Genomic DNA, 26940 nt, shown 5'->3' on the forward strand with positions numbered 1-26940 from the left:
GTTCCGAATGTCTCATTTGTTGTGTTTGCGAAAGCAAACAAGAGAATTGTTTTGGAATGGCTCATGGCGAGAATTACTCGCATCAAACAAAAGTAAAGTGTCTTTCAAAGAACAGACCACTTGATGAAGGTTACTGATGTCGGCCAACCACCTCCCAAAGATTTTGAGCAAATGTGCACTCAAAGAAAATGTATCTTATGGTATCTGCACGAGCCATCCACAAACTACAGATAGATGTCTTGTGGACTCCTCTGTGGAAAAGAATATCATCATGTTGGGATTTTGTCATGGTTGATCCTCCAAAAGAGCAAGAAGTAAAATTATGTATGCTTTTATGCCACACTCATTTTGCCCATATGTTTATAGAAAGCATTTAGAGTTTAGAGGAGTTGATGTTATACCTTAAATTTGTCTCACCTTTCATATATGTTTTACAATGCTATTTAAATTTTAAATAAATAAGATAATACAATTGGCAAATTTTAAATAAATAAGATAATACAATTGGCAAGAGAACATGTCTTAAAGAAGTATAAGTGAGAGGTCTTCAGTGGATCTCAATATTGAATATTATTTGATTCGATTTGTTTTCTGTGAGATATTGGATCGAATTCTAGTATGGTCGAAGGGTAGTTTTTTGGTTTGACAGTTCGACAGGGTTAAGCATGAAGTCGAAGGTTGTTAACATGCTGGTGTCGAAGTGTGCATGCTGTAGTCGAAGATGAGTCTAGCATGCAGGTGTCGAAGATGCTAGGGTTATTAGCATGTTAAATTAAGTTTTAGTGGTTAAACTCTAATTTGTTAAGTTAGCTTGTTTATTAAGTTGACTTGTGTAATGGGTCTTGTGGAAAAAACTCATTAGTTTGTATGTTAGGTTTTACTATAAATAGCATACTAGTCTCTCATCATTGCAACGCTGCAAATCCTAATTTAGGATGAGAGAAGTTATTTGTTATTCTTGTAAACTTGTAATTTTGTTTTTCTAAGAGAAAGTAAAAGAATAGCAGTTATAACTAATTCTTGTATTCTTCTTCCTTGTTCTTTATTCTTCCTTTATATTATATTTTGTTTTTGGCATTGAATTCACAACATTTTCTTTTTTGGTGTCTTAACTTAGTTTTTTTAGTCTATAAATATAGTCCTTTTCTTATTCACATATCATCGACAATATCAACAAATTTGGACTTCACTCACAAATTTACATTGTTACACCGTCTTAATTCTTTCCAAATAGTTTTCTTAGTTTTTTTCTTAATTTCTTTTGAGACCTGATAATAATGATTTGATGGTACCCTTTTTTATTAAATCAATAATTCACCTTCCCATTATTTTCCAACTTTTTTCACATACTTTTATATTCACAAATTATTCAATTTTCAACTTTCACTTTCACACGCATGTTTTCAAAAGTTCTTTGTTTTCTTTGAGAAATCTCCGTACCACCCCCTTTTTTATACTTAACACCCCTTCATATTTTTTAATCCAATTTTATCTTTTTTGAAAAATGTTGAGATACAAAAAATTTCGGAAAAAATTTATGGTATGCACTGTCAAATTTCCGATACAATATACCGGATATTCCAGTTATAAGAAAATTTCCAGTACATCATACCAGATATTTTAATTAATTTGAAATTTCCGATACATACCAGAAATTTCAAATTTATGGTATCACATTTATTTATTTATTGCAAAAAATACCATAAATTTTGAAAATTCGGCAATTTTTTCAAATTTTCGGTAAAAAAATCACAGGAATTTTTAAAAATCCGATTTTTTTCAAAATTTCCAGTAAAGACGTATATTTTGAAAATTAATGATTTTAGGCAAGGGCATAATGGTAAAAACATAACTCTGGAGAAGTGGCATGTTTAATTTTAAGGGTGACATGTAAATTCCTCCTTTTCTTTAGCCAATTATTAAATCTTTCGTATGAGGCCACCCTTTATTTTCAATTTTATATTTACAATATTTTTCGTCTAATAATTTATAATGTCATTAATTCTTTTCATCTAACATTTTATATGGTTATCAAGTTTCCGATCTACCAATAACTAACAATCCTCTACATTTACACATATTTACAACAATTTTCTAACCTAAATATCGTTTCTATGTATCAAATTTTATTTTATTCTCCATCCCCGTTTGGGTTTGGAACGGGGATGGAGAATAAATTTATTGATCGAAATTTATTGATGGAGAATAAAATTTGATACATAGAAATGAGGTTTGGGTTTTTATTCTCCATTTTTGTTTGGGTTTGAGGTGGGGAACGAGAATTCTTTTAGTATTCGGATTTTGGATTTGGGGGAGATAAAAATCGTCCTCGACCCCGTCCCGTTGCCATGCTCACGTGAAACTAAAGGGGGAGCTGTTACTCGATAATTTCGACTACCAAGACTGCTGACTGAAGGTTAGAACCAGTAATTGAAATTGGTCAATAGACAAGGGAAAAAGGGCGACAGTCGAAGGCTTTCGACTAAAAAGGCTAGTGACTGAAGGACGCTATCCTCGTCGAAGAGTAGGACTTAAGAAATTCAATGCTAAAATGGAAGGTGATGTTGGTCAAGGTCGAGAGGACTTCAGGGGCTCAGATAAGTTTAGACGGTTTTGGTGTGAAACACGTGGAAGGCAGTCAGACATGGTCAGGACACGTGGTGTTTGCTCATTAGTCGACCGTTAGAAACGATTGTAGTTTGAAAATTTATATAAGTGTGTAGTTTTAGGTTTTTAGGGGTGGCAATTTGCATTTAAAAAGTACTCAATCTCTGCAAATAAGTGAGAAACGAGTGTTACTTTCTGAAATTTTCGTATGCATACCAAATTATGTTTCATATAATGATTTCCTTTTAGAGTTTTAAAGCCTTTTGTTGTTTTCTGCACTTTTTATCATTTTCTGTGTTTGTGTTTGTCTCTGCCTTTATCATTCTTGAATTTCGTGTCCTTTCCCAATTTATTCCTTTTAAAGTTATTCAATGCTTAGTCAAACCACATTTAAAGTAAACATAGCGCAATATTGTTCTAAGATTGTCTAGTTGATCTTGCTTGTAACCTTTAATAAGACACTAGCGATTGTTTTTCCAGAAATCCGGGTAAACAAGAGCGCCCCTGATATGTAATGTTTTACTACTTGGCCTTTTGTTTTAAGGAAAAAGCTAACATGTCTCCCAAGGGCAGAGGTTAATAAGATATTTATAAAAATATTTTCTTAGAACATGTGTATTCAATGTGTTGAAACTTTAAATATGACTTTATTATATTTAATTTAATTTAATTTTTTCTAATTATAGTATTTTAAACATGTGCCTTAGAACACATGTTAGCATAATCCTTCTTTTAATTATTCCTACTAATTTTATTACTTAGTTTTCTTTGTTAATTATTACTAATATTATTTAAATTAGGATTTTACATGGCTTTTAGGTCCTCCTTAGTTTTTGGTCCACACCAACTAGAACCTCTATTATAAATGAGTAACGCTATTTTTATATTATTTGTTACACTAAATACTGTTCACCGTATTTATACAGTAAATAATGTTTTTTTAGATAAAATATTAATATTTATACAAAATATTTTTATTTTTAAAATTATTTTTATAACATATATAAATATAAAATTTGTCATTAGACAACTTTATTGTTGGATTAAGCAGAAAAATATATGTTATTAACCACATATTTTATTTATAATTCACTAACCAAGTTTATTATTTCATTAACCAATAAATTACAAAATATTAACCAGATTTGGATTCTAACATTATAAATATATGTTATTAACCACATATTTTACTTATAATTCATTAACCAAGTTTACTAATTCATTAACCAATAAATTACATAATATAACCAGATTCCGACATTAAAATATAAAACAAGGCAACAAGGCAGCAAATAAAAGGCAACAGGCAACATGCAACAAGAGGGGTTACCATTAAAGGTATGTGGGTGCACAATCACGTGGTTGATTCAAATATATTATCTTGTAATTAATTATTCTAAATTCAATTCGAGGTTTTCACGCCCTAAATTACTAACCACGCAGTTAATCAGAAAATAAAGTAGCAAAATTAAATCCTAATTACTATTACAACCTCAGAGCAGTTACATAATAAGGCAAAAACAGTTTGTGGGAAAACCACAAGAAAAGAAATAATTAAATAGATGATAAGTTTAGGGTTACCACAAGGTTTGAGCTTTAATCAATCTGGTTAACCCTGAAAATTAGGCACGAAGAAGAGAAATGGTTAGTGCATTAAAGATCGACAACCCTGATTTACCGGGATAAATCAGGGTTAGAAACCATAAGATTAAATAATTAAAAAAAAACCAATAATTTATATAACACCAAAAATTAAAGAAAAGTCGAAAGTTCGATTTGATATATCAATTAAATAATTATTGGATTAAATCCTAATTATTTAATTAATTAAAGTATGTGTGAAAATAAAAATTGAATTTTTAGACATATAAACAATTATTAATAGAATTATGGAAAAAATCGGGTTTTTGATGAAAAATAAATAATTATAAAAATATTATATAAAACACTAATTGGTTAAATACAAAAAAAATAAATAAAGAGAAATTAATAAAAAAAAGGAAAAAAGAAAAGAATATAAATAAAAAAGGATTTATGTAATAAAAAATAAAAAAATTGGGAAACTTAGCTTATGATCTTGTGTTGCGCATATGGAGGGGAGTATGGTGCGCCTTCAGCTCTGAGCACGTTGGATCATGCAACCTGGAGATCTGACGGTTGATAGTGTGAGGTAGCATTGTGCGCATGCAGGTGAGAAGCACTGGATCAGAGAAGCACCCAAAACCAAAACGCGCGCTTTTCTGTTTTGAATGCGCCAATCACATGATGACACAGAGTCATTTTCTTCACCAACAAAGCCTGTAATTTTAGCTACGCTTTTGCCTCGATTCCGGTTCGTAGCGACTTAACCTCTAAATCAAAAAAACTTATGTACGCAAAAGAAATTTGTCGCGAGCCCCTGGTTACGATCGTCCAAGCATCACGAGTCTAATGATACCTGCAATTAGCTCCAATTTTTCCTCAAAAGGAAATCCCTAATTGAGAGCTTCGAAACCCTAACAATGGCTTATCATCGTACACGGCCCTAACGTACAGTAAAACCATCCAGAATTCGTCTAAACATATTAACAAGCACAGATATGCATTCAAAATAAATTAGAGATGCGTGTATGTATGCATTCGATTCAAGTTAAATTTTGACAAACCGTGGGGTATACGACAATGGTTATGAACACTTGGATCGCTGCTAAGGATTGGGATCGCCTCAAAAGTACTTCAGGAACGTGCTTGAGTCCACCAAACTCCTTGAATTGGTCTGTAACAATGAAACTGATTTGAACTTTTCTTGGAAATTTGAGAGCTCGATTAGGGTTTTTGAAGTTGCAAGAACATGTCCTCTGCATTTGGAAGTATTACCTACTTATATGTGAAGGATTTAGGTCAACAAACTTGGCCAAAATCTATTTGAATCTTTGATTTGCCTTTTAAGAAAATTTGATTTGCAAATGTTACTAACTTTTTCCAATATTTGATTCAATCACTTTTAATTCCAATTTGCACGAATTTTGAGTGATTATGAGGTATAATATTTGATTGGATTTGATTAGGATTAGATTCAAAACAATCTCCTTCATAAATCTTTGATTTTCTTAATTTTATTGACTTTTAAATGAATAAAAATTCTCATAAAATTAATTAAATCAAATAATTTCGTGGCCAATGGATTTTGGACTCTCAATATCATGAGGAAGGAGATTGGATCTTAAGAACATGGGCCTATTTGCAAAGAAACTTATTTTGAGGCCTTTTATTTCACATTTTTTCCTTTAAAATTGTCCAACTTTGACAAAGCATATCTCCCTCAATTTTTAAGATATGAAGGAGTTCTAGGACTTTTTGGAAACCTTAAGATGTCCTAGGAAAACCACTTTGGAAGCTTTTTTTCATTTGAGGACTTTATCTTGATGATATGGGCTTTGACAAAAAACTGCTTTTGGTTGACTTTCAAAAAGGACTTATAATCTTTTGATCCATATCTCTCAAATGGAGCATTTTTAGCCTTGGCTTGTGAGCTACAAAGTTGTAGAGAACTCAATTTCCTTCAAAATGAGCTTTGGATGGGAAATTTCTGATGTTCCATGTGAAAGTTATGGCTGGTAAAAGTTCAGTTGACTTTAAGTCAAAAAACCTAATTTAGAAACTTTAGGTTTTGTTGATTTCTGAACTTTCCTTGATGAATCATGATCAATCCTTGATCAAATGATGAATGATACTTAAAAAAAAGGATGTAGACAAAAAATCAGGAGTTTTGACTGTACTTTGACCATAGTTGACTTTTAGGTCAAACTAGTCGACTGTTGACTTTCTGATCATTTGACTAGGCAATCCTTGGAATTGAAGTTTGTACTTTGCCATAGAGATATTTTGAAGCATCATAGGTCATATGAAATCTATTGGAGACTTTGATTCATTGATTTTCTTCAGATAAATCAAAACCCTAGTTCATTGAGCCATTGTTTAGGAAGATGTGTCTTTGAGCCTTGAACTTTGGTATGAGCTTGAATATGAGAAATAAGATGGGTAAATTTTGGTGTATGATAGTACGACCCATCCTTCAGCTTAACGTACGACTTTATAGACATTTATCAATTCAAATTGGATCCGGTCTAACGTACGACCCATCCTTCAGCCTAACGTACGACTTTTCCAGACATTTAACAATGCAAACTGGACCCAGTCTAGCGTATGACTCGTCCTAAAAGTATAGCCTAACGTACGAATTACTTTGACACTTATCAATATAGTGGATTCAGTCTAACGTACGACTCATCCTAAGTATATCCTTCAGATACGGTCTAACGTACGACGTATTCTGACTCTCAAGTCTATCAAGCTGGATGGCATCTTTAAGCCCATCTCAATCAAGTCTCTCAACATCCGGATGGCATATTTAAGCCCATATCCGACAATACTCTGCCTGGATGGCATCTCTAAGCCCATTTTCTACATAATTTCCTACATCAGCATGTGCAAATTTATGGGTATTCTAGTGTTCAATCCTCTTTCACCTTCAAATTCCGACAGGCATACAAGCCAATCTACATCTTCAGGATAAAGAAGATTGAACAGTGGCAGCTGTCATACCCCAAAATTTGCCCTAATATATTTACGAACGCCTTTTTTTTGAAAAACTGAATTGACATAGTTGGTAAGAATTTGAGGGTAAAACAAAAGCGAAAGGTCCTGTGTCTGAATCCCACTATTGACTCTTTGTTTCCTTTATTTGTTTCTAACCTTATTTCTATTTTAAAACCACAAAAATTATATTTTATTATTGTTAACTAATTTAGGTATTTCTATTAATTAGGTTTTTAAAAAAATAGTATTTTATTAATTAGGTTTTACCTCATATTGCAAAAGACAAAAAAAAAGAAGAGAGTTTTCTTTAGTATTTTAAATTCGATTTCTGTTTTATTATTTAATATATTTTTAAAATATTTTTTATGTTAACCATAATTGTGTGCATTTTATAGTTCAAAGATAGAAAAAGAAGTTTTTAATTTTATTAGGGAATAAGCCAATCATTTTTAGTTTAATTTCTAATTTAGCAACAAAAATTTACGAACAAATTCCTCCAAGACCGTTCCTATTTTCAAGCAAAACACCACCACACACGACTTCAAAACCTCTTAGAACTATCAAATTGTTATTGACTTTCACATGCTCAGACCTTTGAATTTTATCCAAAAAAGAAATAGCTTCTCTCAAGATATATATTCTGCAATGGAGTCATTCACTTTAATATCCTACAATATGCGTTTTGAAATCTTCACTGCATATTATAATTATAATGCACATAAAATTTTAATTTAAATCTAATTACTTAAAATTAGAAGAAATAATAGTTAAAATGAAAGAGAGAAAGAAAGAAATGTATGCTCTCATAGCAAAAATGTCTTGGGTTGTGACTGAAGTTGTGAGTGAGGCTGTGACTGGGCCTCTGGTGTCTTATGAGAAGCAGACGTATCTCCCGCCTTAAATGTTGTCAGTGTAGAGGTGTGTATGCGGGAGTACAGGGGAAGAGAAAGATGAACAGGAGAATCCTGCATGCTACGGGAGGACGAAGTAGTAGGAGTAGGAGTAGCAGCAGGAACACCGAATGATGAAGTTGTAGGTGGTGCATCCAGTGCAGCCTTTTCAAAGGTAGGGGAGGCTGGGTTGCCTGACTCCTTTCTCTTTGCACAGAAGCATGTTGTACAACCCTGCCGTGTCTCAATCGAGATGCTCTGTCAAACATTTCTCATATTGAAGCAAGAAAAAAATGTTAACTTAAGGACCAATGTTGAAAACAAAGTTAAAAACAGATACAGACAAAAACCAGAAATGCACTTGCGATTTTGTTCTTGATAAAAACCGGAAATGCATTTTCGGTTTCTCTTGCGATTTCATAGCTACATTCATGGCTTCCCACCCCCACAAATGAGCCCAAAAAAATTGACATTGATCTTGAAAAAGACATTTCCAACACCTTACTAATGATTCCTAATGTTGAAAACAAACCACAAATTCCCAATTTGTATTTTAACCTAAAACACACATTTGAGTGGATTTTACATGAACTCTAAAAAGCTGAAAAACAACTTTCTTGATTAATTGTGGTTGTTTTTTTATTGATTGTGGTTTGATGCTTGAGATACTGTGCTTGATGCTTTCGAACAACTTCGGTTGCAAATGAGATTGAGGGAGTTTGGAGAGTGTTTTCATGTTGTCAGAGTTTGAAATTGTAATGGGAGGGGAAGAGGCATCACACCTTTTAGTTGTTCCACGAACCAAAATTATACTTACGGTTCCATACCGTAGTTATATTTTCAGTTAGTTCCGAGCTATCCCAACGTTCATGTTAATTATGGTGCGAATCGGAAATACATTTCCGATTTTTAGATTTTTTTTTGAAATTTCGCGTGGTGCGCTAGAACAACATAGGTTAAAATAAGAAATCCCCCCTAGCATAATTCCAAATTCAATTTTCATTGATACCACCCAAATTGAAATTTCATTTGCTCCTCTAAAGTCTGTCAAAGCCTAACTATCATAGAAATTCAAAGACCAGTCTTCATTAGGTCATGATATAAAATAGTTTTCTCTACATATTTTACACTTTATAAATTGTTTAAACGCTTATGATCAATCAAATAAATTATTTTACATTTTCTTTAAGTTTTCTTTTACATTTTTAAATTAATAGTTCAATTTTATATGAATGTTTAGGTTTTATGTAGTAAAAAGAATGGTTGACTTATAAGTTAATTATATCTCATTCCTAGATAACTAAAATATCCACAAAATTGCTAACCATACCAATCCATATTTTTCCTCTTTAACCTTCCTTTTTTTTTTTATAAAAAGAGTACCACTCCATGAAAGACGGTAAACAATCTTCCTCCAAACCTCCTAACGGTTTCCCAATCCAAATCGCTATCTCCCTCCAAATAACCTTCACCATCAGACACATGAAGAAAGAGTGGTCCCGACTTTCCGGAACAATACCACAAAAAACACACTTCAAGTTCTCTATAGACAAAGAGACGCCCCTCACCACAAGTAAATCATTTGTTGGTAGCCTATTTACAAAAAGCCTCCAACCAAACGCCTTAATCTTGAAAGACACTTGAACTTTCCAAATCAACTCCAAAGCAATATCACATCTATTAAACGGACCAAAAGGAATATGCGAACCGAGAAAATGATCATAACACGAAGCAACATAGAAAACCCCATCCTACGTAATATTCCACTTCACCAAATCCCCCCCCCCTTCTTTGGCCTCACGGCCAACCAAAAAACTACGGAAGGAATTGAGATCCTCCGTCAAAACCGAACCGGCCTTCTCCGGCAAGCCGATACCGCAATTCCCCCACTTCCACTCACTATTCACCCACCTTCACATAGCTGCCACGATCATATTTTTTAAAAAAGACACCGAATATAAATCCGGAAACGCATCTTTTAAACACTAATTATCCAACCATCTTGCCTTCCAAAACGGGGTGGTAAAACCATTTCTTATTTCAGACCCACAATAGGTCACCATTATTAACAAATTTAAAATTATGTTGACCCATTAATAAGAGTGAATACCCATTTTGGTCCCTCACAAATATTACACGAGTCAAATTAGTCCCTCACAAAAAAATTGACTCAATTTAATCCCTTACAAAATTTAACCGGGTCATATTAGTCCTTCTGCTAATATTTTTCTCAAATTGGTTTTTTCTACTTCTAAACCAGTTATTTTCATACTTCTAAACCGTGACTAGACTGACACGTTAGATTTTTTTTAAAATACTAAATTAATTTTTATTTTTAATTTCATTTTTAAACAGTTATCAATGAATAATATCAAAAAAGCCAAAATTATTTCTTATAAAGTAATTTTTAAACAAGTAATTTCCATTATTTCTACTAATATTAACAAATTCTATACATAAATTTTTACCTATGAGGTCTCAAATCCAAGTCCCATTCAAGTTAAATAATCTTCACTTTACAATTAGACAAATCAATTTCTATCGTTAATAAAGTGACTATCATTTACAACTAGAAAAATCAATTTCTATTGTTAGTAAAGCAACTATTATTTACAACAAGACAAATCAATTTCTATTGTTAGTAAAGTGATTATCATTTACAACTAGATAAATCAATTTCTATTGTTAATAAAATGATTATCATTTACAACTAGACAAATCAATTTATACAGTTAGTAAAGTGACTATCAATAACAACTAGACAAATCAATTTCTATTGTATTAAATTGACTGTCATTTAATCTGAAGAGACTTAGGTTCGAGACCATATTGATACAAATTTTGTATTTTGTATTTTAAATTTAGAATTGTTTAAGATTAACCACGTGGGCCTGAGTTCAACTCCTTATAAGAAACAATTTTGGCTTTTTTATATTATTAATTTATAATTATTTAAAAATGAAATTAAAAATAAAAATCAATTTAGTATTTACAAAATGAAAAATAAATAAAATCCAACGTGGCAGTCCAGTCACGGTTTAAAACTAGAAAAAAAAAACGATTTGAGAAAAATATTAGCAGATGGACTAATATGATCCGGTTAAATTTTGTAAGGGATTAAGTTGGGTCAATTTTTTTGTGAGAGACTAATTTGACTCGTGTAATATTTGTGAGGGACCAAAATGAGTCTTCACTCCATTAATAATTATGCCTTTAAAAATTATTAACGAATTTTCAACTAACTTTTAATAACTGCAAACCACTATTGCATTGTATGATATGCATAATTTGACCTAATAATCTTTGAAGACATTTAAGATGGCCATATTATTTCTCAAATTAATTGTTACCTTTCATTTATTATCACTTTCAAATTTGTGGACATTATACCTACATTATCTTTCAAATTTGAGGACATAATACTTTTGTTTTGCGATATTCCCAATTGGTACTATTTATCTTTTCAAAAATTCGAGTGTATTAATTTTTTTTATAAAATTTATATATAACCTTTTCCATCACAATATGTAGAGCAATTCTTGCATGGACACGGCCATAAATCTATATTCTTAAGCACAACCAATAAGAAGAGAGTAGTTTTTAATTTATTTTTTATTTTAATTTTGTTTTTAATTAGATTCATAGGGTGGTTGAGATTATGAAGGAGAGAGAAAATTCTTAATTTATTTTTTAATTAATTAAAATTATGTGATTGGTTGTGTGTAAAACAATTTCTTAGGTCCGTGTCCACCTAAGAATTTTTCCAATATGTATTCTCTGTCTAAACAAAAAATTCTTCTTTCCTTGTGTTTAACAAACACGTGTTAAATAATTTTAAGATAGTAATATTCTGCATTACAAAAATAAACCTAAATTAAAAAAATTTGAATGTACAATTTTTAAAGTAAATTTTTTTTTTGTTATATTGTATATTTATAATTAATATAATTTTTTTTTAATGTTTTATTAAACCCATGTTTCTTTTAAAAGGTGATACTAAATAGTGTTTTAAAAACAAAAGTTAAAAATAGAATGTACATATTTTAAATTAAAAAAAAAAAAAGCTGAAAGTGCAGTTTTAAACACAATTTTTCTATATTTAATATGCTAACTTATGTCATTAAAGCACATGTTAATTTATTTTCACAATCACTCTCTTTTTTTCTTTCTTTTTTGACAGTTTCTACACATATACTAGTACTAGTAAGTCCAAAACATGTCTACGCATAAAATACCAAGTTCTTAAACCTGTTGAAATAAAATTTGAGACATTGTGTGGACCAAGTAGAAACATACTAGATAGATAGGTTAAACAAAATAAAAGGATCTGACACATGGAACTATTTCTTTTCATTATCCACAAACAACAATATGCACTTTAAAAAGTCAACCGATTATTTTGAATTTCCAAATTCTTCTGTCTGTCTATCCTTCATTTTCTCTTTGTACTCTGTCAACTCTCTTTTGTACCTTTCTTTATCTCTTAAGCCAATGTTTTGGTAAATCTGCATATCATTGCACAATCACATAATCACATTTTACCATATACTACCAAAATCAAAATTATTAACTAAACTTTGATAACCAATTTCCATGTAGAAACCAATTATTAACAACAAAAAAAACAACATTCAAATGAAATGACCCTTTTAATTACCATTCTTTCTTCAGGACTGAGACAATTCCATGACTGGCCAATCATTTTAGTAAACTCCCTTTCTCTCTTTGGGTAGAGTTGTTTGAGTTTGTAATGTTCTTCAGCAAAGAAGAAGTTATAGCCACTCCTGTTTGGCTTTGGATAGTTAGGGTCCCACTTTCTTTTCCTTCTTCTCTTCCTCCTACCAGAGCCATAGGGTTTGTGATTGAATGGTACAATGGCAGTGGCACTGCCATGTTGTGAAGGAGTAGGAGAAACCACTAGTTCTGGGTGATAAAGCACACCTCTCAGAACCTCAGAACCCAATTTCACTGATACTATATAACCACAATCAAATTTCCCTTCTATTGTTCCTTTTCCCAAAACACACGAACTTTCTTCATCCACTGCAACATAACATATAACAAACAGTAAAATTTTCACCATTGAAAAGTTCCTTAATAAATAGAATTACAATTCCTATTGAAAAACATGTAATAAAGTTCATCCAGAAATAGAAGATAGAAGGCAAACAGCAACAAACTGCTCTACTTCCGCTTTTTGGACAGGCAAACCAATACTCATCTGACCTAGGAGATACAACATTGTTATGTGTTTTGAAGTCTCGTAAAAGATTTACTAATTCTAATGCTATGAAAGCAAAAGTGTCACACTATTATCAATTTCAAATCACAGTTACTTAACAATTTTGATCTGACATTGACACGGCGACACCGGTACTAATTTTTTTAAAAATAAATTAAACACGGACATGGTGTTGGTGCTACTGCTACATATAAACTACTTGTCTCCCTAATCCAACTTTTAACTCTATGGAGCATTACAACAAACACATTCCTGATTACTGGATATTTGAGAATTAACTATTGAATTACCTTCGTCATGAGATTCAGAACCATTGTTTACCATCTTAGGTGAATATTGAACAATAGCTAATTCAGGTTTCCAAGAAGGACTGTTTCCAGAAAATGCATCTACAACACACAAACACAGTTGGTTTTGAGATTCAAAATATGAATAAATCAATTTCAAAAGAATCAGTGAAATAGTAGTAGTACCAGGTGATGGAGTGCAAACAGGACCTTGAAGTTTGAAGAAGTGAACTTGTTCGTAATGGTAAAGAAGATTCAAATAGTGTTTTCTCAATACAAAAGAAGCGCTCGTAGTCTTAGACGAGAATCTAAACACAGTACCTACTTCTCTCCATTTCTTCTCCGCAACAACTTTCTCATAACCGCTTCTGGTTGTAACCTCCACGTAGAGAACGTGCAAATCCAGTTCCTTACCTCCAATCACAGGAATCCTAAGCAAATGATTCAAAATTTGAAAACGAAATCACATATACAAAACTTTGATTTTGATTATGTGTAGAGAAATGAAAGAAGAAAATGAAGAAATAGAAAGTTACATGAATTTTGTAGCCATAAGAAAGTGAAAGCGACGAAGAGTGTCCCAGAAAAGAGTAGCATCGTTAACGACGTCGTTGTGAGAGGCGAGTGGGGGAGGATAGTGTTTGCCGGAGTTTTCTGTTATCATCTCCGATGACAGTTACGTCGCCGGAACTTGAACTAACTAGTGTTTTTGAAATGGAAAAATGAAGCAGAATAGAATAAAAATGGAAAATAGATGAGAGGAGAGTAAATAGAACAGTAGTAAAAAGTAACAAAAAAAGTGAAAATGAAATAAGCTGTAAGCAAGTAATGAGCAGTTAAGTAAAAGCTGAGAGAATTAAAGAAGATGGTTTGCCGCGTGCGTGGGGGGACGGTTATGCAGCAGAGTGGAGTTGCTTTTTTTTTTTTTAATTTTTAAATTTTGTGGATGGGTTTGGTTGAGTAAGGTAAAAAATTTTAAGCGCTTTTTTATTTAATTTTTAATTTATTTCATTACACTAGACGCTTTTATTAGGCGCAGAGTGACAGTAAAAAAATACTGGTTGGTAGCAAGCAAGGAAGCGTTGACATGAACTTTTTTTCTGATTTCTGATTCTGACTTATGATTCAGTCTGCTATGCTCTTCAATGCCGAAAACGTATCTTCCTTTATACTCCTACTTCAAAGAATCAAACCCATCATATCATCAGTACTACAATATGCTTTAGAGCGTACTAATCCTTGCCAAGCGGTTGAGCTCCATTGGCAAGGAGCCCTGTCCAAGGACGTATTCGGGGAATATCGAGTTCGATTCCCAGGCAGAACAATCTTGTTTGGCCAGTGCGCATGCCTCTCCGCACGAGGCGGATTAGTGGCCCACCTGTGGTGGATCGACACGGTGCGAATTGCATTCCACTAAATAGAGTTATTACATTAATTAATTTTTTCATAATATTTTATTCATTTTTATCAAAATTGTTAATTTTGAGATTTATTTTAATAATTTATTTTATAGTTTTGTTAGATGTTTTTCTACCTTAATTGTTTAACATTTTAAGACAGTAGTTACAAATTTTCTTTCTACATGTTCATATCAATTGAGTCTATTTTTTATCAACTTTTCTACTATAAGTATTATCTCAATTATCTATTTAATATTGTCATTTTTAATTTTATTATGTCTTACATATATTTAATGTGACATCTTTATCTCCATTACACTAACAATATATTCTAGTGTTAATTCTTAGCACCCCAACATTTTGTCCCGTGTAACATTGTAGGTCTTACAATAGTCCTATAAAATTTTCAATTCAACTTGAACGGTACTTTTGTGTCACATAAAACCACTGAAGTCGTCCTTCATTTTCGGCATACTTAAATTTGATGGTTTACATCTCCTTCTATTTATCCATCATTTTGTATTATGAACCCAAAATATTTAAATTGATGACATGTGTGATGATATAGTCTTCGGCTTTTATCTATAGATTAGAAATTTCTTCTCCTTTTATTAAACTTACATTTCCATATACTATGTCTCGCTTATAATATTAGTATCATAAATTTAAAAATAACATTTGTAATATATGTAGGATCCTAATGAATAATAATTCGATAGTGTTCTTGGCGAGGCAAAGGCCCAAATGAATAAGGCTCAATCCATCTCAAATTCACTCCACTTAACCCTAAGGTATAAGATTTGTTTACATGCTAAGAGTAATAATCTCTGATATCTACTTTTTACTACACTCGTTTTGAATCTTGAATCTTGAACTGTATAGGCGTTGGAGTGTTAATCATACAGGTACACCCCCGCGCTACTGTATAGGAGATTAAAGTCATCTTCAAGATCGTCAATTGTCCAACTGCATCCATTTTTGGTTCCTCAACGAAACAATGTTATCGTCTGTGGGAAACGAATTTTGATTCCTAGGATTTTCACGATTTCAAATCTAACCTTTGATTTTCTTGTTTGCAACCTCCTTAGGTCATCAAATCAAGAACAAATCAACCTCTAATTCATAGGATATCCACAAATTCACATTGTCTTTCCAACTTCATTATTCACAGCCTCCTCATATCTCGCACTCATTAAGCTCTCAAAAGAGAATGCGAAGATCTGTCGCCATCGATTCGATCAATCATCGTTTTTGCTTAAATTCCTCAAAATTTGGATCGCTAATTCTTCCGAGAACTCTACAAAGTATCAAAAGGAAGGATCTAAGATCCAGATCTAAGTTTAGGCCGGGGTGTAGCAGTGAAATTGGTGAGACTAAAGCCATGGGAAAGACTTAGCTCATTTTGTTTCAAACAGAGTCGCCACCGCGCTTTATTATTTCCAAAAGGAATGGGAGAAAGAGCGAATAAAACTCACTGGAGTTTTTGAAATCAAAACTAATAAACTTATCATAGATTTGGGTAAGGGGTTTGTTATACAAGGGGAAGGTTTTAAGCACCCCTCATATCCATGGTACTCCATGGGAACCTCTTTGAAAATGTTATTGTTTTTGTGTACATCTTTTGTGAAAATCCTATGTGAAATTGTTTAAAATAGAGGGTGGGGATGGGAAAAGAAGTTTTTGAAAGTGAGCTCGATAAGATATCGCATCTTAGGCCTACATACCCCTTTAAAAGAAAAGGGAAGTCAGAGCTTTTGTAGTTCCCCTTAAAAGGAAAATAAAAGGGTCAACGTGGCAAAAATCTGTTTGGGTGTTGAGTTTTAACAAAACAAGGTCAATGGACTAAGAGTAGTTTCACCGGAAATAATTCTTCTCTTAGTGCCAAGGTTTAAAAAAGGGATTGGTTGAACTTTAACAAAATAAGGTCAATGGACTAAGAGTAGTTTCACCGGGAATAATTTTCCTCTTAGTACCAAGGTTTTAAAGAAAGGGTTGGTAGACAAAGTATATGCAATTATAATACAAGGGATAACAAATATAAGAATACAAGGATAAAATCAACAAGTACGTGTTCATGAATAAAAGACAATGATCAAGGTAAAAAATCACATTTAACATGGATAAGCAAAGATCAAGAAGTTTTTTGAATTAGGGTTTTGAAACTTAGGGTTTTGAAATCACACCTAAACCTAATTGATGTTTAATGATTAAATATCAAATTCTAAAAGAGAATTGGTCTAAGGGTACATGATATAATCAAGAGGACATTGGACTAACTCTAGAAATATTCACATAAAAATATACAAGATCTTACTTGGTGAAAATATCAAAAAGAAATGATTTTTTGGTTTTTTAAACATATAAAAAAGACTTGTTTTTAGTTTAATTTTTTATGATAAAATAATAAATATTTTTGTGATTTTTAAACATGATATGAAAATACACAAGTTAAATAAACTACACAAAAAAGAACAAGTCAAAAAGATTGGTTTTTTTATTTTTTATGATTTTTCAAAGTTAAGAAAAAAACAAAGGAAATAAGTGCTAAAAAATAAAGTTTTATTGCTAATGGGGTTTGAACCCATGCCCATCGAATTGCAACTCAAAATCTTAGCCACTGGGCCAGGTGCATGCTTTGATAATGAGGTCCAAACATATCATAATAAGGGTTTATCAACTCTAAACGGTAAAATGCAAAATAATTCACAAAAAGTCTGGGCGAGGGGGATTCAAACCCCAAACCTTTGGGACACGCTACAAACACACACACAACCAACTGAGCTATTACGATTTAGTCATTAGTTAAACACACGGAAATCAATATATTATAAAAAAGTGCCAAAATTCAAGTTTTCGAACCATGCCATCTTCATCTTCTTCGTTGAGTTACGGTTGCTGTAACTTGTTTTTTTTCAAAAAATGGCCAAATTTCAAAAGCTTTAAATTTCAACCAAATTAAAAAGTGTAAAAACAAAACTTGCTTATTTTTTCGAGAGGAATTCAAATATGTAATTAGTTTTTATTTATTTCCACTCTATAATTCAAATTTTCCTGCAAAAGATATGAACCCTAAAACTTCAAAATCAAATTAAATGGCATATATGTGCAATCAATCCCTAAAACCTTAGGGATTTTATTTCCTACATTATGTTGAGTGGAATGGTATCAAGTTTTATTAAAAATGGTACTTCTATCAATGAGTTTGAGTTTAAAAATTTACCTCTGAAAGTGAAGAACAAACCCTTACTCAGAGGTGTTACAGAACTTGTGTAACGATTTGAATAGCTTCCTTGTGTTGTACGGAAGCTAAATGCATGCTTAATTGACATTCAAAACCTCTGGAACTTGGAACCCAAATGTACCTACAAGATGAAAAATTTAAAGTGCAACAATGAGATTCAAGTGTTATAGTGATGGGTTAGTGATATGGACAACTTCTATATGATATATGGAAGGTGTTTGGATGATAAATTGGCTAGTATGCTTAAGGAATAAAGTTTGGAAGGATAAGGTCTCAAAAGGTTTTTTAATTGAGGTTTGAAGGTGATTTTTGGTTTGAGGTGGTTTTGAAGGTGGTGGAGATGATGTACAACTTCTAAATGATGATTAGAAGCTGTTGGAATGGTTGTTACACACCCAGAACTTATGGAACTAAAAATCACTTAAAAAATGCAAAGTTGGAAAGAAGGAGAATTTCAAGTGGGGTGACTTGGAGAATCCCGATGTGTTTGATTTCAGAAGCAAATGCCTCTATTTATAGGCATAATTTGTGGTTTGTGGAGGGAAAAATCAGATTAAAAGAAGTTCACATGTGATACTTGTACCATTTTGCTTCTTCATGAAGAAACATGAAAGTTATGGTTTCAATGGTATAGTACAAGCATGCTTGGAGTTGTTGGTTGCTTTAAACATGTTTGGTCTGAGTTTTAGATGGAGTGTATGCAGAAGCAACAAGCACTACAACGTTTATTGCTTCTGGCAACACTTTTTTATGCAACAAGTGTAAATTGTTGCCTAAAAGAAGATCTGGCAACAATTTTTGTACAATTCTTGGAACAACTCATAAGTGTTCCCTAAAATACTTTTGGGAACGATTTTCAAGTGTTCCGATAATTTTTCTTTAGCAATAACGAATAAGTGTTCCCTTAAATGCTTATGGGGACAATTATAAATTGATGCATTATTCGTAACAAAAGGCAACATTTTTCAAATGTTGCATAAAAAAATTCAACAACATAAAAAAAATTTGGTGCCAAAATTTTCTTCAAACATCGTAAAATTTATTTATTTTAATAATAAAAATATATTTATCATAAAATTTATTTAATTTAATAATAGAATAAATTTTTAAATAAAATAAATATTATAAAACTCATTAGAATAGAAATAATTAAAAGTTATTGAATAAAATTTATTGAATTTAATCATAATTGAGACTAAAAATATATTTGACGTTTAACAAGAAATTGTAGTTTTATTTTGTTATTATTATATACTCATATTTGTAATAATTACTATATATTAAGATTAGTACATATTAATAATTTAATAATTATATATTAATTGGTTATATTCACGAGAAGTTACCATTTTCCCTTGTTTGTAAATCTGCCGAACCCTAAATTTACTCTCTCATTGTCTTCCAACCAAATCAGTTTGCTTTCCCTCTTCCAATCGAGTTAAGTTTGCGGCTTCCCCCTTTTTCAACCAAGTTTCTTTCGCGCCCCTCCATCATTCCACCGTCTTGAGCCTCGCCTTTTCACCGTCGCGAGCCCTGTCACTATCCCATTGAGCTTCCATCTGTCTTTCTCCGTCTTTCCATCGAAGTTCCTCAGTCTTCACCCTCTTCATATCGAGTTTCGTTTGCGGCTTCTGGGGAACACTTTGAGGTATGTGACATAGTTTTCATATACGCATCTCTATCGCCGACACAATTTAGTACTAGAGTAAATTTTTAAAAATTATTTAAAATTATTTTTGAATGATATCTAACATTGATTTCATCTAAAACTAGTGACTGTTGTTACAAATTTATACTGGCTGTGGCTGAATTTATGTTCATGGAAATTTGATTTTGTTGTTGCATAGTGATTCTATTCATGATGATATGCATTATGAAATTTTCATTTGTTGCGATTGAGTTTCTTTTGAATAGTAAACTTTGTGACTTTGGGTTTATATATGAAGTAATTGTTTTTTTTAAATTGTTCCAAATGAATCTCTTGTGTCATATAATTTGTCATGGTTATTACCATTATCTGAAGTGTGTTTATGATTTTGGTTGGCATAGTTATTTGATTTCTTAGATACATTTTTATTCAGCGATGATATATACCAAACTTTAGATTTAGATTGAAATTATTAACCAACCATTTTTTACCTTTATTTGTGTTGATATGTTATGTATATGATGAGTACAAACTTTGCAATCTTATCATCTTTTATGTTGTTGAGAGCATGTTATTGACTTGGTTCAATAATGGATGTGAGTTTTGGAGCTTTGATATCACGTTAATACTCAAAGTAGCTTGAGGTTAGTCTCGGAAGGAACCTTAGTTTAGAAGTAATCTCATTGTATGATCTAATATGTTGTTAACATATGGTCCAGAGCTTTTGTTAATGAATGTTTTCTTATGAACATGGAATGGGATTACTTGATTTCTTTAGCGACTATTGAATAAGTAAAATCCATAATTTTGTTGGTCGTACTTATCCAATAAATTAAGGTTGTATGTTTATTTGGGTGAAATTAGATCTCAAGAAATCATTTGTTTTGAATAATATTTTTGAAGTTTGACAATTAAGCGAGGCTAGAAGAAAGCTTCGACATGTTCACTATCTCACTAATGTGACCAAAGGAGGTGAAATTGTGTTCCCGGTTGCAGAGGTTGGTATAGTAAACTAGAAATTGATGTATGTTTATCGTGAAAATTTAATTTGATAGTTGCAATGAGTAAATTGTTTCAGAGAGTAAATTGTTTGGATTTTAATTACCAATAGCTTGTTTTGATAGCTTATGAATTGATTCTGCTTACAGGAATGTTGAAGCTGCATGGGTTCTGAAAACAGTAATGTATATCACAACTTGCGATTCCCTAGCCTGCTTTTTTCAGCCAAATGAAACTGTAGTGAGTTTGGTTCTGTTCATTGGACTCAGTTCCGGATGAAACTCCGAGAAAGACTTCAAAGTATGTGCTGTCTTTTTTTTTTTGAATTGGTGAAAAACTCTTTATAGTTATGGTAATTGGAGTTTTTATAAAAATAAATTAATATGATTTGTGTTTCGAGCAATGAGGAAAAAGAAAACTCTAACTATGCCCAAAGATACTTATAGCTATGATAAGTATACTACCCTATTCTTGTGGGAAGTTGGAGTCTCTTTTAAATGTGTTGTAGTTTATGTGAAAATAAATCTATGTTTATCTTTGGTTGTACCTTTGTTGAGGAAATATTGTGCTTATTTAATTTCTAGAAGTGGAGGATTAGTATTGCAGTTGATCTCTCGTTTGAGTGGTGAAATACATGAAATTGTATATTGATTTTGTGTCTATTGGTTGAGAGAGGCTAAACCAATTATCATGTGAAATGAATACAATTACATAAAAGTGTTATTTGTGAACCTCACGCAATGAACCATTGAGATGACACTTGTTTTTCTTAAGAAAATATTAATTAAAATACATATTTTAGTAATTTAATGGTCATCCCTTTAAAGAGAGTAAGTGACACTTTGCATTGGAATCACGCCTGCAATATTTATGCATAGAAACATTTAGTAGTCTATGTAAAAAAATTATCACTTTTATGATTTCTCTAATTATCATAAAAGTGGCATGTTGGTTTCATTATTTTCATTCATGTTTTCAAAGCTATGTACAGAAAACAAAGAAAACAATTATTACTAATTTTTTGTGTAGAAATCTTCAAACACAAGAATTAAGTAAACAAGATGATACTTTTTGCAATTAATAGGAAACGAAAACAGGAAGTATTTTTTCAATCCAATTTGATTTAAGGAAATGTTTTTGTTTCTATTTTTTAAACTGATAATTTAAAGGAGACTACCTAATATGATATGTTGTTTTATCTTTGTAATACTTTTTGTTATCCTACAAAAGTGAAGCGTCTTTGCTGAGAGTTACAAAGTCAAGCAGCTGCCCCCGATAACTCTAGATTGGAAGGTGGTGCTAAATAATTTGGGTGTGCAAATAAAATTGGGAAACTCAGGTAATTGTTTAACAATGTTAAAATGTTGGGGTTAGAAATACTGTTTTGGCTGATTTTTTTACAAAAACTGTTTTGGCTGATTTTATTTATTTGTAAATTGTTTTCATTTTCTGTTGTAGCAAGATATCAAAGAAAATGATGAAGAGGATGACGATGCGAGTGACAAATTTCAAGAGGACGATGCTAGTGATGAGTATGACGTAGGTGACAAACTTTTAAGAGGAAGAGGATAATGGAGATGATGACGAGTTCGACAAACTTAGTTGAGTTGGATGATGTTGTTTCAGGCTTCTACTTAAGCAATAAATTTTAAAAAACTATGTATTTTGTCATTTTGTTAGACGTATATTTCTAAGTTGCTAACTTATAGTATTAAGTTAATGTTTGTGTTTACTATTTGAGTTAATGTTCGAAGGTTTAATTAACATAAAATTTGTGGTACTTGCAATTTATGTTTAGTTTAATTCTTGTTAGAATTGTTTATTTTATGAAAAATGTTCCATGTAACTTATAGATAGTTCTTAATTTTTTGTAATTTTTGTTATATTTGGCAACATTTGTAAACTGTTGCCATAGAATGTTTTCACTCAACCACCTTTTAGGGAACGTTTGATAGTCGTTGCAAGTTATAGCAACATTTAAAAAACGTCCCCTTAGATGTCTTGGAAAAACATCCCCTTTTCTTATAGTTTTGGCGACGTTTTAGGAAAGTGTGGCCAAAGAGCACTAAAAAACGTTGCCTGAAATAATAGGCAACGCTCGCACAGAGGACGGCTGGAAAACGTCCCCTATTCTTTTAGGCAACGTTTTTCACAGATTTAGCAACACTTTTCAATTGTTGTCGAAGAGGAAAAATGTTGTAGTGAAGTTGGAAGCTCAAGGAGAGTGGACTTTGTGATTAAAGTGGCTTTACAAGAATTGAAGTCACCACTTTATGCTTGAAATAGAATGAAACTTTGGACAATGCTTAAAATACATGGATCATAGCTCAAGTTAGAGGGGCTGCAAGAAAGGAATCTTTGCATTTGAAGTAGTTTTGGTTCATAACTTCTTCATGTTCATGAAGTTTTTTCAAGTGTTATGGAGCCATCTTTACAAAATCAAATCTCCTAGCTCAAGCCATGGAATTTAATGATATTGATCTATTTGGAAAGCCCTTTCTACATACTTCAATCCACTTGTTAAAATTTCCCTCAAACTCCCCTGGGATCATGGAGAAAAATGGCCATAAAGTGGAGAAAAATCTAAGTGAAAACACTTTAAAAATTGCGAAGTTTTTTGGAACATAATCTTCAAAATTCCAAATCTCTCAAAATAATCATTTTTTGAAGAAATGTTCAATGTGATGAGTTGTTTGTTTGATCAAGATCTACAACTTTCATGTTTGGAGATTTTTCAGTGTGTAGGTGAAATTTGAAGCTCCCAAAATGAGGTAAAAATCACTTTAAAAATCTAATTTTGACTTTTGTTGACTTTTTGATTCTTGATGAATTTTCTTGATTTTCTTTGGCCAAATGTCTTAAATAATCATATGATGATAATTTTAATCCTCAAAAGTTCATAGTTAATCATTTTTCTCAAAAGTCAAAGGTTGACCCACACAGTTGACTTTTTTAAATGAACTGCAATTTTGTGATGTCATATGAATCAAGGTATCCTCTTAAAATGAATGATGTGAATGGATTATAATGTTGATTTGGATACCCTTGAATCATAGTTGGAGTCTTGGAGTCATGTCCTGATTAGAGGTCAACTCTCTAGTGGAATTAGGTCAAAACCCTAATTTGGGCCTCTCGTGAACTTGAAAGTGATTGATCTTGCATTGGGCCATCTTTGGGCCTTGATATTTATTTATAGAATCCTTTGAATCATATAAGAGTGTTGAATTACTTTGTGGTCCTCAAAACCCTAATTTGCCCAGTCTCCTCTGGATCAGCCTCCTGTCTTAGGACACAAGCAGCAAACAACAATTTTTTTGGTATTTTTTGGTTAGAAAATGATGTATGCATGATGATAATGATGATGATGATCCTACTATTTGGAATATGGTGGGATCTCAGTGGTCAAAATTTGGGGTACAACACGGGGTCTGACGAAAATCCCCACGAAGGTCATGCCGGAGATTCATAAGTCATCTTCTGATCTAACATTGTCGCACTTTTCCTCCTACATGGGTGCTTACCGAGGCGGTTTTATTAGAGTAACTACACGTTCATAATTAACATTGGGCACAAATCAAGTTCTGAAGCATCTTCTACAAGTACAAAAGGATCTGTGACCAGTTGACGAGCTTATCTCAGGTTGGGTCTAGTGTACTCCTTATCGCTTGGCCAAGTCTTATCTACAAAGGAACGGTCGAGGACATCAGATAGAGAGTGGGGACATCTCGCCATAGAAACAACATTCGTTAAATGTATCACTCAGCATGGATAAGATGGCAAGCAAATCTCTAGTGTCGGACCAATATCCAACACCCGACACCGTTGTTCAAAGGAAAGACTGGTGGGGAAGAATGATCCAAAATAAGGCCAAATAAGGCAACATGGACATTTTTATTACAATAATTGCATTTGAGATTTTTGCATTTAAATTTTTATTAGCATGACATATGTTATTGAAGTTTTTAATGTTATTATTAAGTTCATAACTGAAACAAACTTTATTAAATGTGGCTCTTTGATTTTCTAGAAGAAGATTTAAGTTGTCTCTTCCTTTATTACACATATCAAGCGTGTTATGTAGAACATTAATTTGGTTTTTCAAAACATCATATTAATACTTACAGCTTAGGCATTTAAGAATTTTTATACCTTCATTTTGAAATACTTTACCCAAAGTTTTCATGTGATTCACTATGTGAATAAAGCATTTTGTATATCCTGAATATTTTCTCAAGGTTTCTTTCTAAGTTCATATGCATAAGTCAATGTGTTCATTCTAACTTTTTTTATCACAATTGTTCATTCACGGGTAACTTGAAGATTGTCTCACATTTCTTTTGTAGACTCGTAGTAAAAAATACGCAAAAATTCATTAAGCTCGAAAGCTATAGTGATAATGGTTTTTACTGTCAAATTGCATTGCATTTTTCTTTTTCTTCTTTGGTTCAATCATCTCTATCTTTGTTTTTTACAATACCATTAACTTTATGTGAGAGAACAAACACAAAAAATTTAACAATCTTACAAATATCATAGTTCATTCTTTCTATGAAGATTAACTTCTTCTCTTTTCTCAAAGCATATCCTTCTGCATTAAAGGATGTGATCTAGTATAGTGAATTGTTTGAAGTTATTTCTACCTCCAGGGATGATTAGTCTTATAACAGAAGTTAGACTCTGATGTCATTTATTGTCCAAGTGACTTCAAATACATAGGGGGCAGGGTGAATTGTGATATTCAAAAATCCAAAAATAATTTATAAAAAAATTTGATTTTGAAAATAGTTTATGTTAGTATAAATAATCAAACAAGTAAATAACAGCAGAATAATGGAAAAAAAGAAAGAAACACTACATATGAAAATAAACAACTGAGAATAAATAGATTAGGGATAAAGAGATTGCACCATATATTCATACATACTTTACCCAACCACTTGACCCACTCCTGGCCCAACCCTTGAAATTTCCACTAAAAAACAACTTGAGATTTTACACAGTCATCAAAGTCTCTAACAAAGTCTTTTTACACTAAAACAACTTGAGATTTCCACTAAAAACTACTTCAGATTTTACAACTTGAGTTTCCCCAATATTTTTTCTAGTTTAGCTTGTAACCATCAAAGTCTCTAACAAATATATTACACAAGAGAATCACATTCATGAATAAAATTTATTTCAGTACAACACAACTTTAAGAAGGAATTTTCTCTCTCTTGGCACTAAGATAACTCTAATGAAAAATAATTTAAAGAGAAATAGAGTAAAAATAAGAGTATAAAGGTTTATATCCAGAAAAATTGTGTAAAATAAAATGAAGAAAAACCTCCTTTATTAGAAAAAAAATCTGGATTAAGAAAGGAAACAATTCATTAGCCTAATAAGATATTTAATCGAATAACCCTAGATGATTATCAATTGACTCACCCAAACATTAAATGATTATCAATTGACTCACCCAAACATTAAATGTTTTTAAAATGAATGTCATTTAATCAATTAAAATCTCATTAATCGATTAAGAGGCGTTATAAGTAGTTTTAATCGATTAACCTTAATATGGTAATTAATTAACCAATATAAAATACCTTCCTAATGGTTTAATGAAGCTAGTAAGCAATAATTAAATGTGTGTTTTGACAGGGTTTTCAAAATTTATCAAATGATAAGAGAAGTTTTTAAAGATTTTTTTATAAGCAACCAAATATATTAGAGAGAGAGAGTACAAGGCATACTGAAACCTTAATAATTAAGAGAGAAACCGCAATCAATCTGGGGAAGAAAAACAATTTTGGTTTTGGTGTGAAAAATAGTTTCCAATATGTGTTTGTTTTGGTTTTATAGAAAACAATTTTTAAAGATTTAAGTGTGCGCATTAGGGGTGGCAAAACGGGTCGTGGACCGCTGGACCGACTCGTGCACCCGTAAAAAATGACGGGTAGGTTGAGATTTTAGGCTTGCCGACCGCCTAAGCCCGCTTCGCAAAAACCTGCCGCCCGCCATAGTCTGCCGACTGCCTAAGCCCTTCTCGCAAAAACCTGCCGCCCG

At 31.9% G+C, this 26940-nt stretch overlaps 1 protein-coding gene and 1 long non-coding RNA gene across 3 annotated transcripts; one reads left to right on the forward strand and one right to left on the reverse strand.

The window, feature by feature from the left end:
* Positions 1 to 12330: 12330 nt before the first annotated feature.
* On the reverse strand, positions 12331 to 14479 carry LOC131654908 (high mobility group B protein 9-like). The gene is made up of 5 exons (XM_058924833.1): positions 14141 to 14479; positions 13791 to 14035; positions 13608 to 13706; positions 12733 to 13118; positions 12331 to 12580 (listed from the first exon to the last, which is right to left on the reverse strand). The coding sequence occupies exons 1-5, from the start codon at positions 14266 to 14268 to the stop codon at positions 12470 to 12472; spliced, it is 969 nt and encodes a 322-aa protein (XP_058780816.1). The 5' UTR covers positions 14269 to 14479; the 3' UTR covers positions 12331 to 12469.
* Positions 14480 to 19605: 5126 nt separating this feature from the next.
* Positions 19606 to 22750, forward strand: LOC131654909 (uncharacterized). 2 transcript variants are annotated; one of them, XR_009299604.1, is made up of 5 exons: positions 19606 to 19893; positions 20797 to 20891; positions 21042 to 21192; positions 22123 to 22231; positions 22351 to 22750. It is a non-coding gene; the product is annotated as an uncharacterized LOC131654909 (long non-coding RNA). The 2 variants fall into 2 exon arrangements; XR_009299603.1 differs by lacking the exon at positions 20797 to 20891 and having other exon boundaries at positions 22351 to 22743.
* Positions 22751 to 26940: the final 4190 nt, after the last annotated feature.

This window comes from Vicia villosa, linkage group LG3 (assembly GCF_029867415.1).
Source record: "Vicia villosa cultivar HV-30 ecotype Madison, WI linkage group LG3, Vvil1.0, whole genome shotgun sequence".
Classification (NCBI taxonomy): domain Eukaryota; kingdom Viridiplantae; phylum Streptophyta; class Magnoliopsida; order Fabales; family Fabaceae; genus Vicia; species Vicia villosa.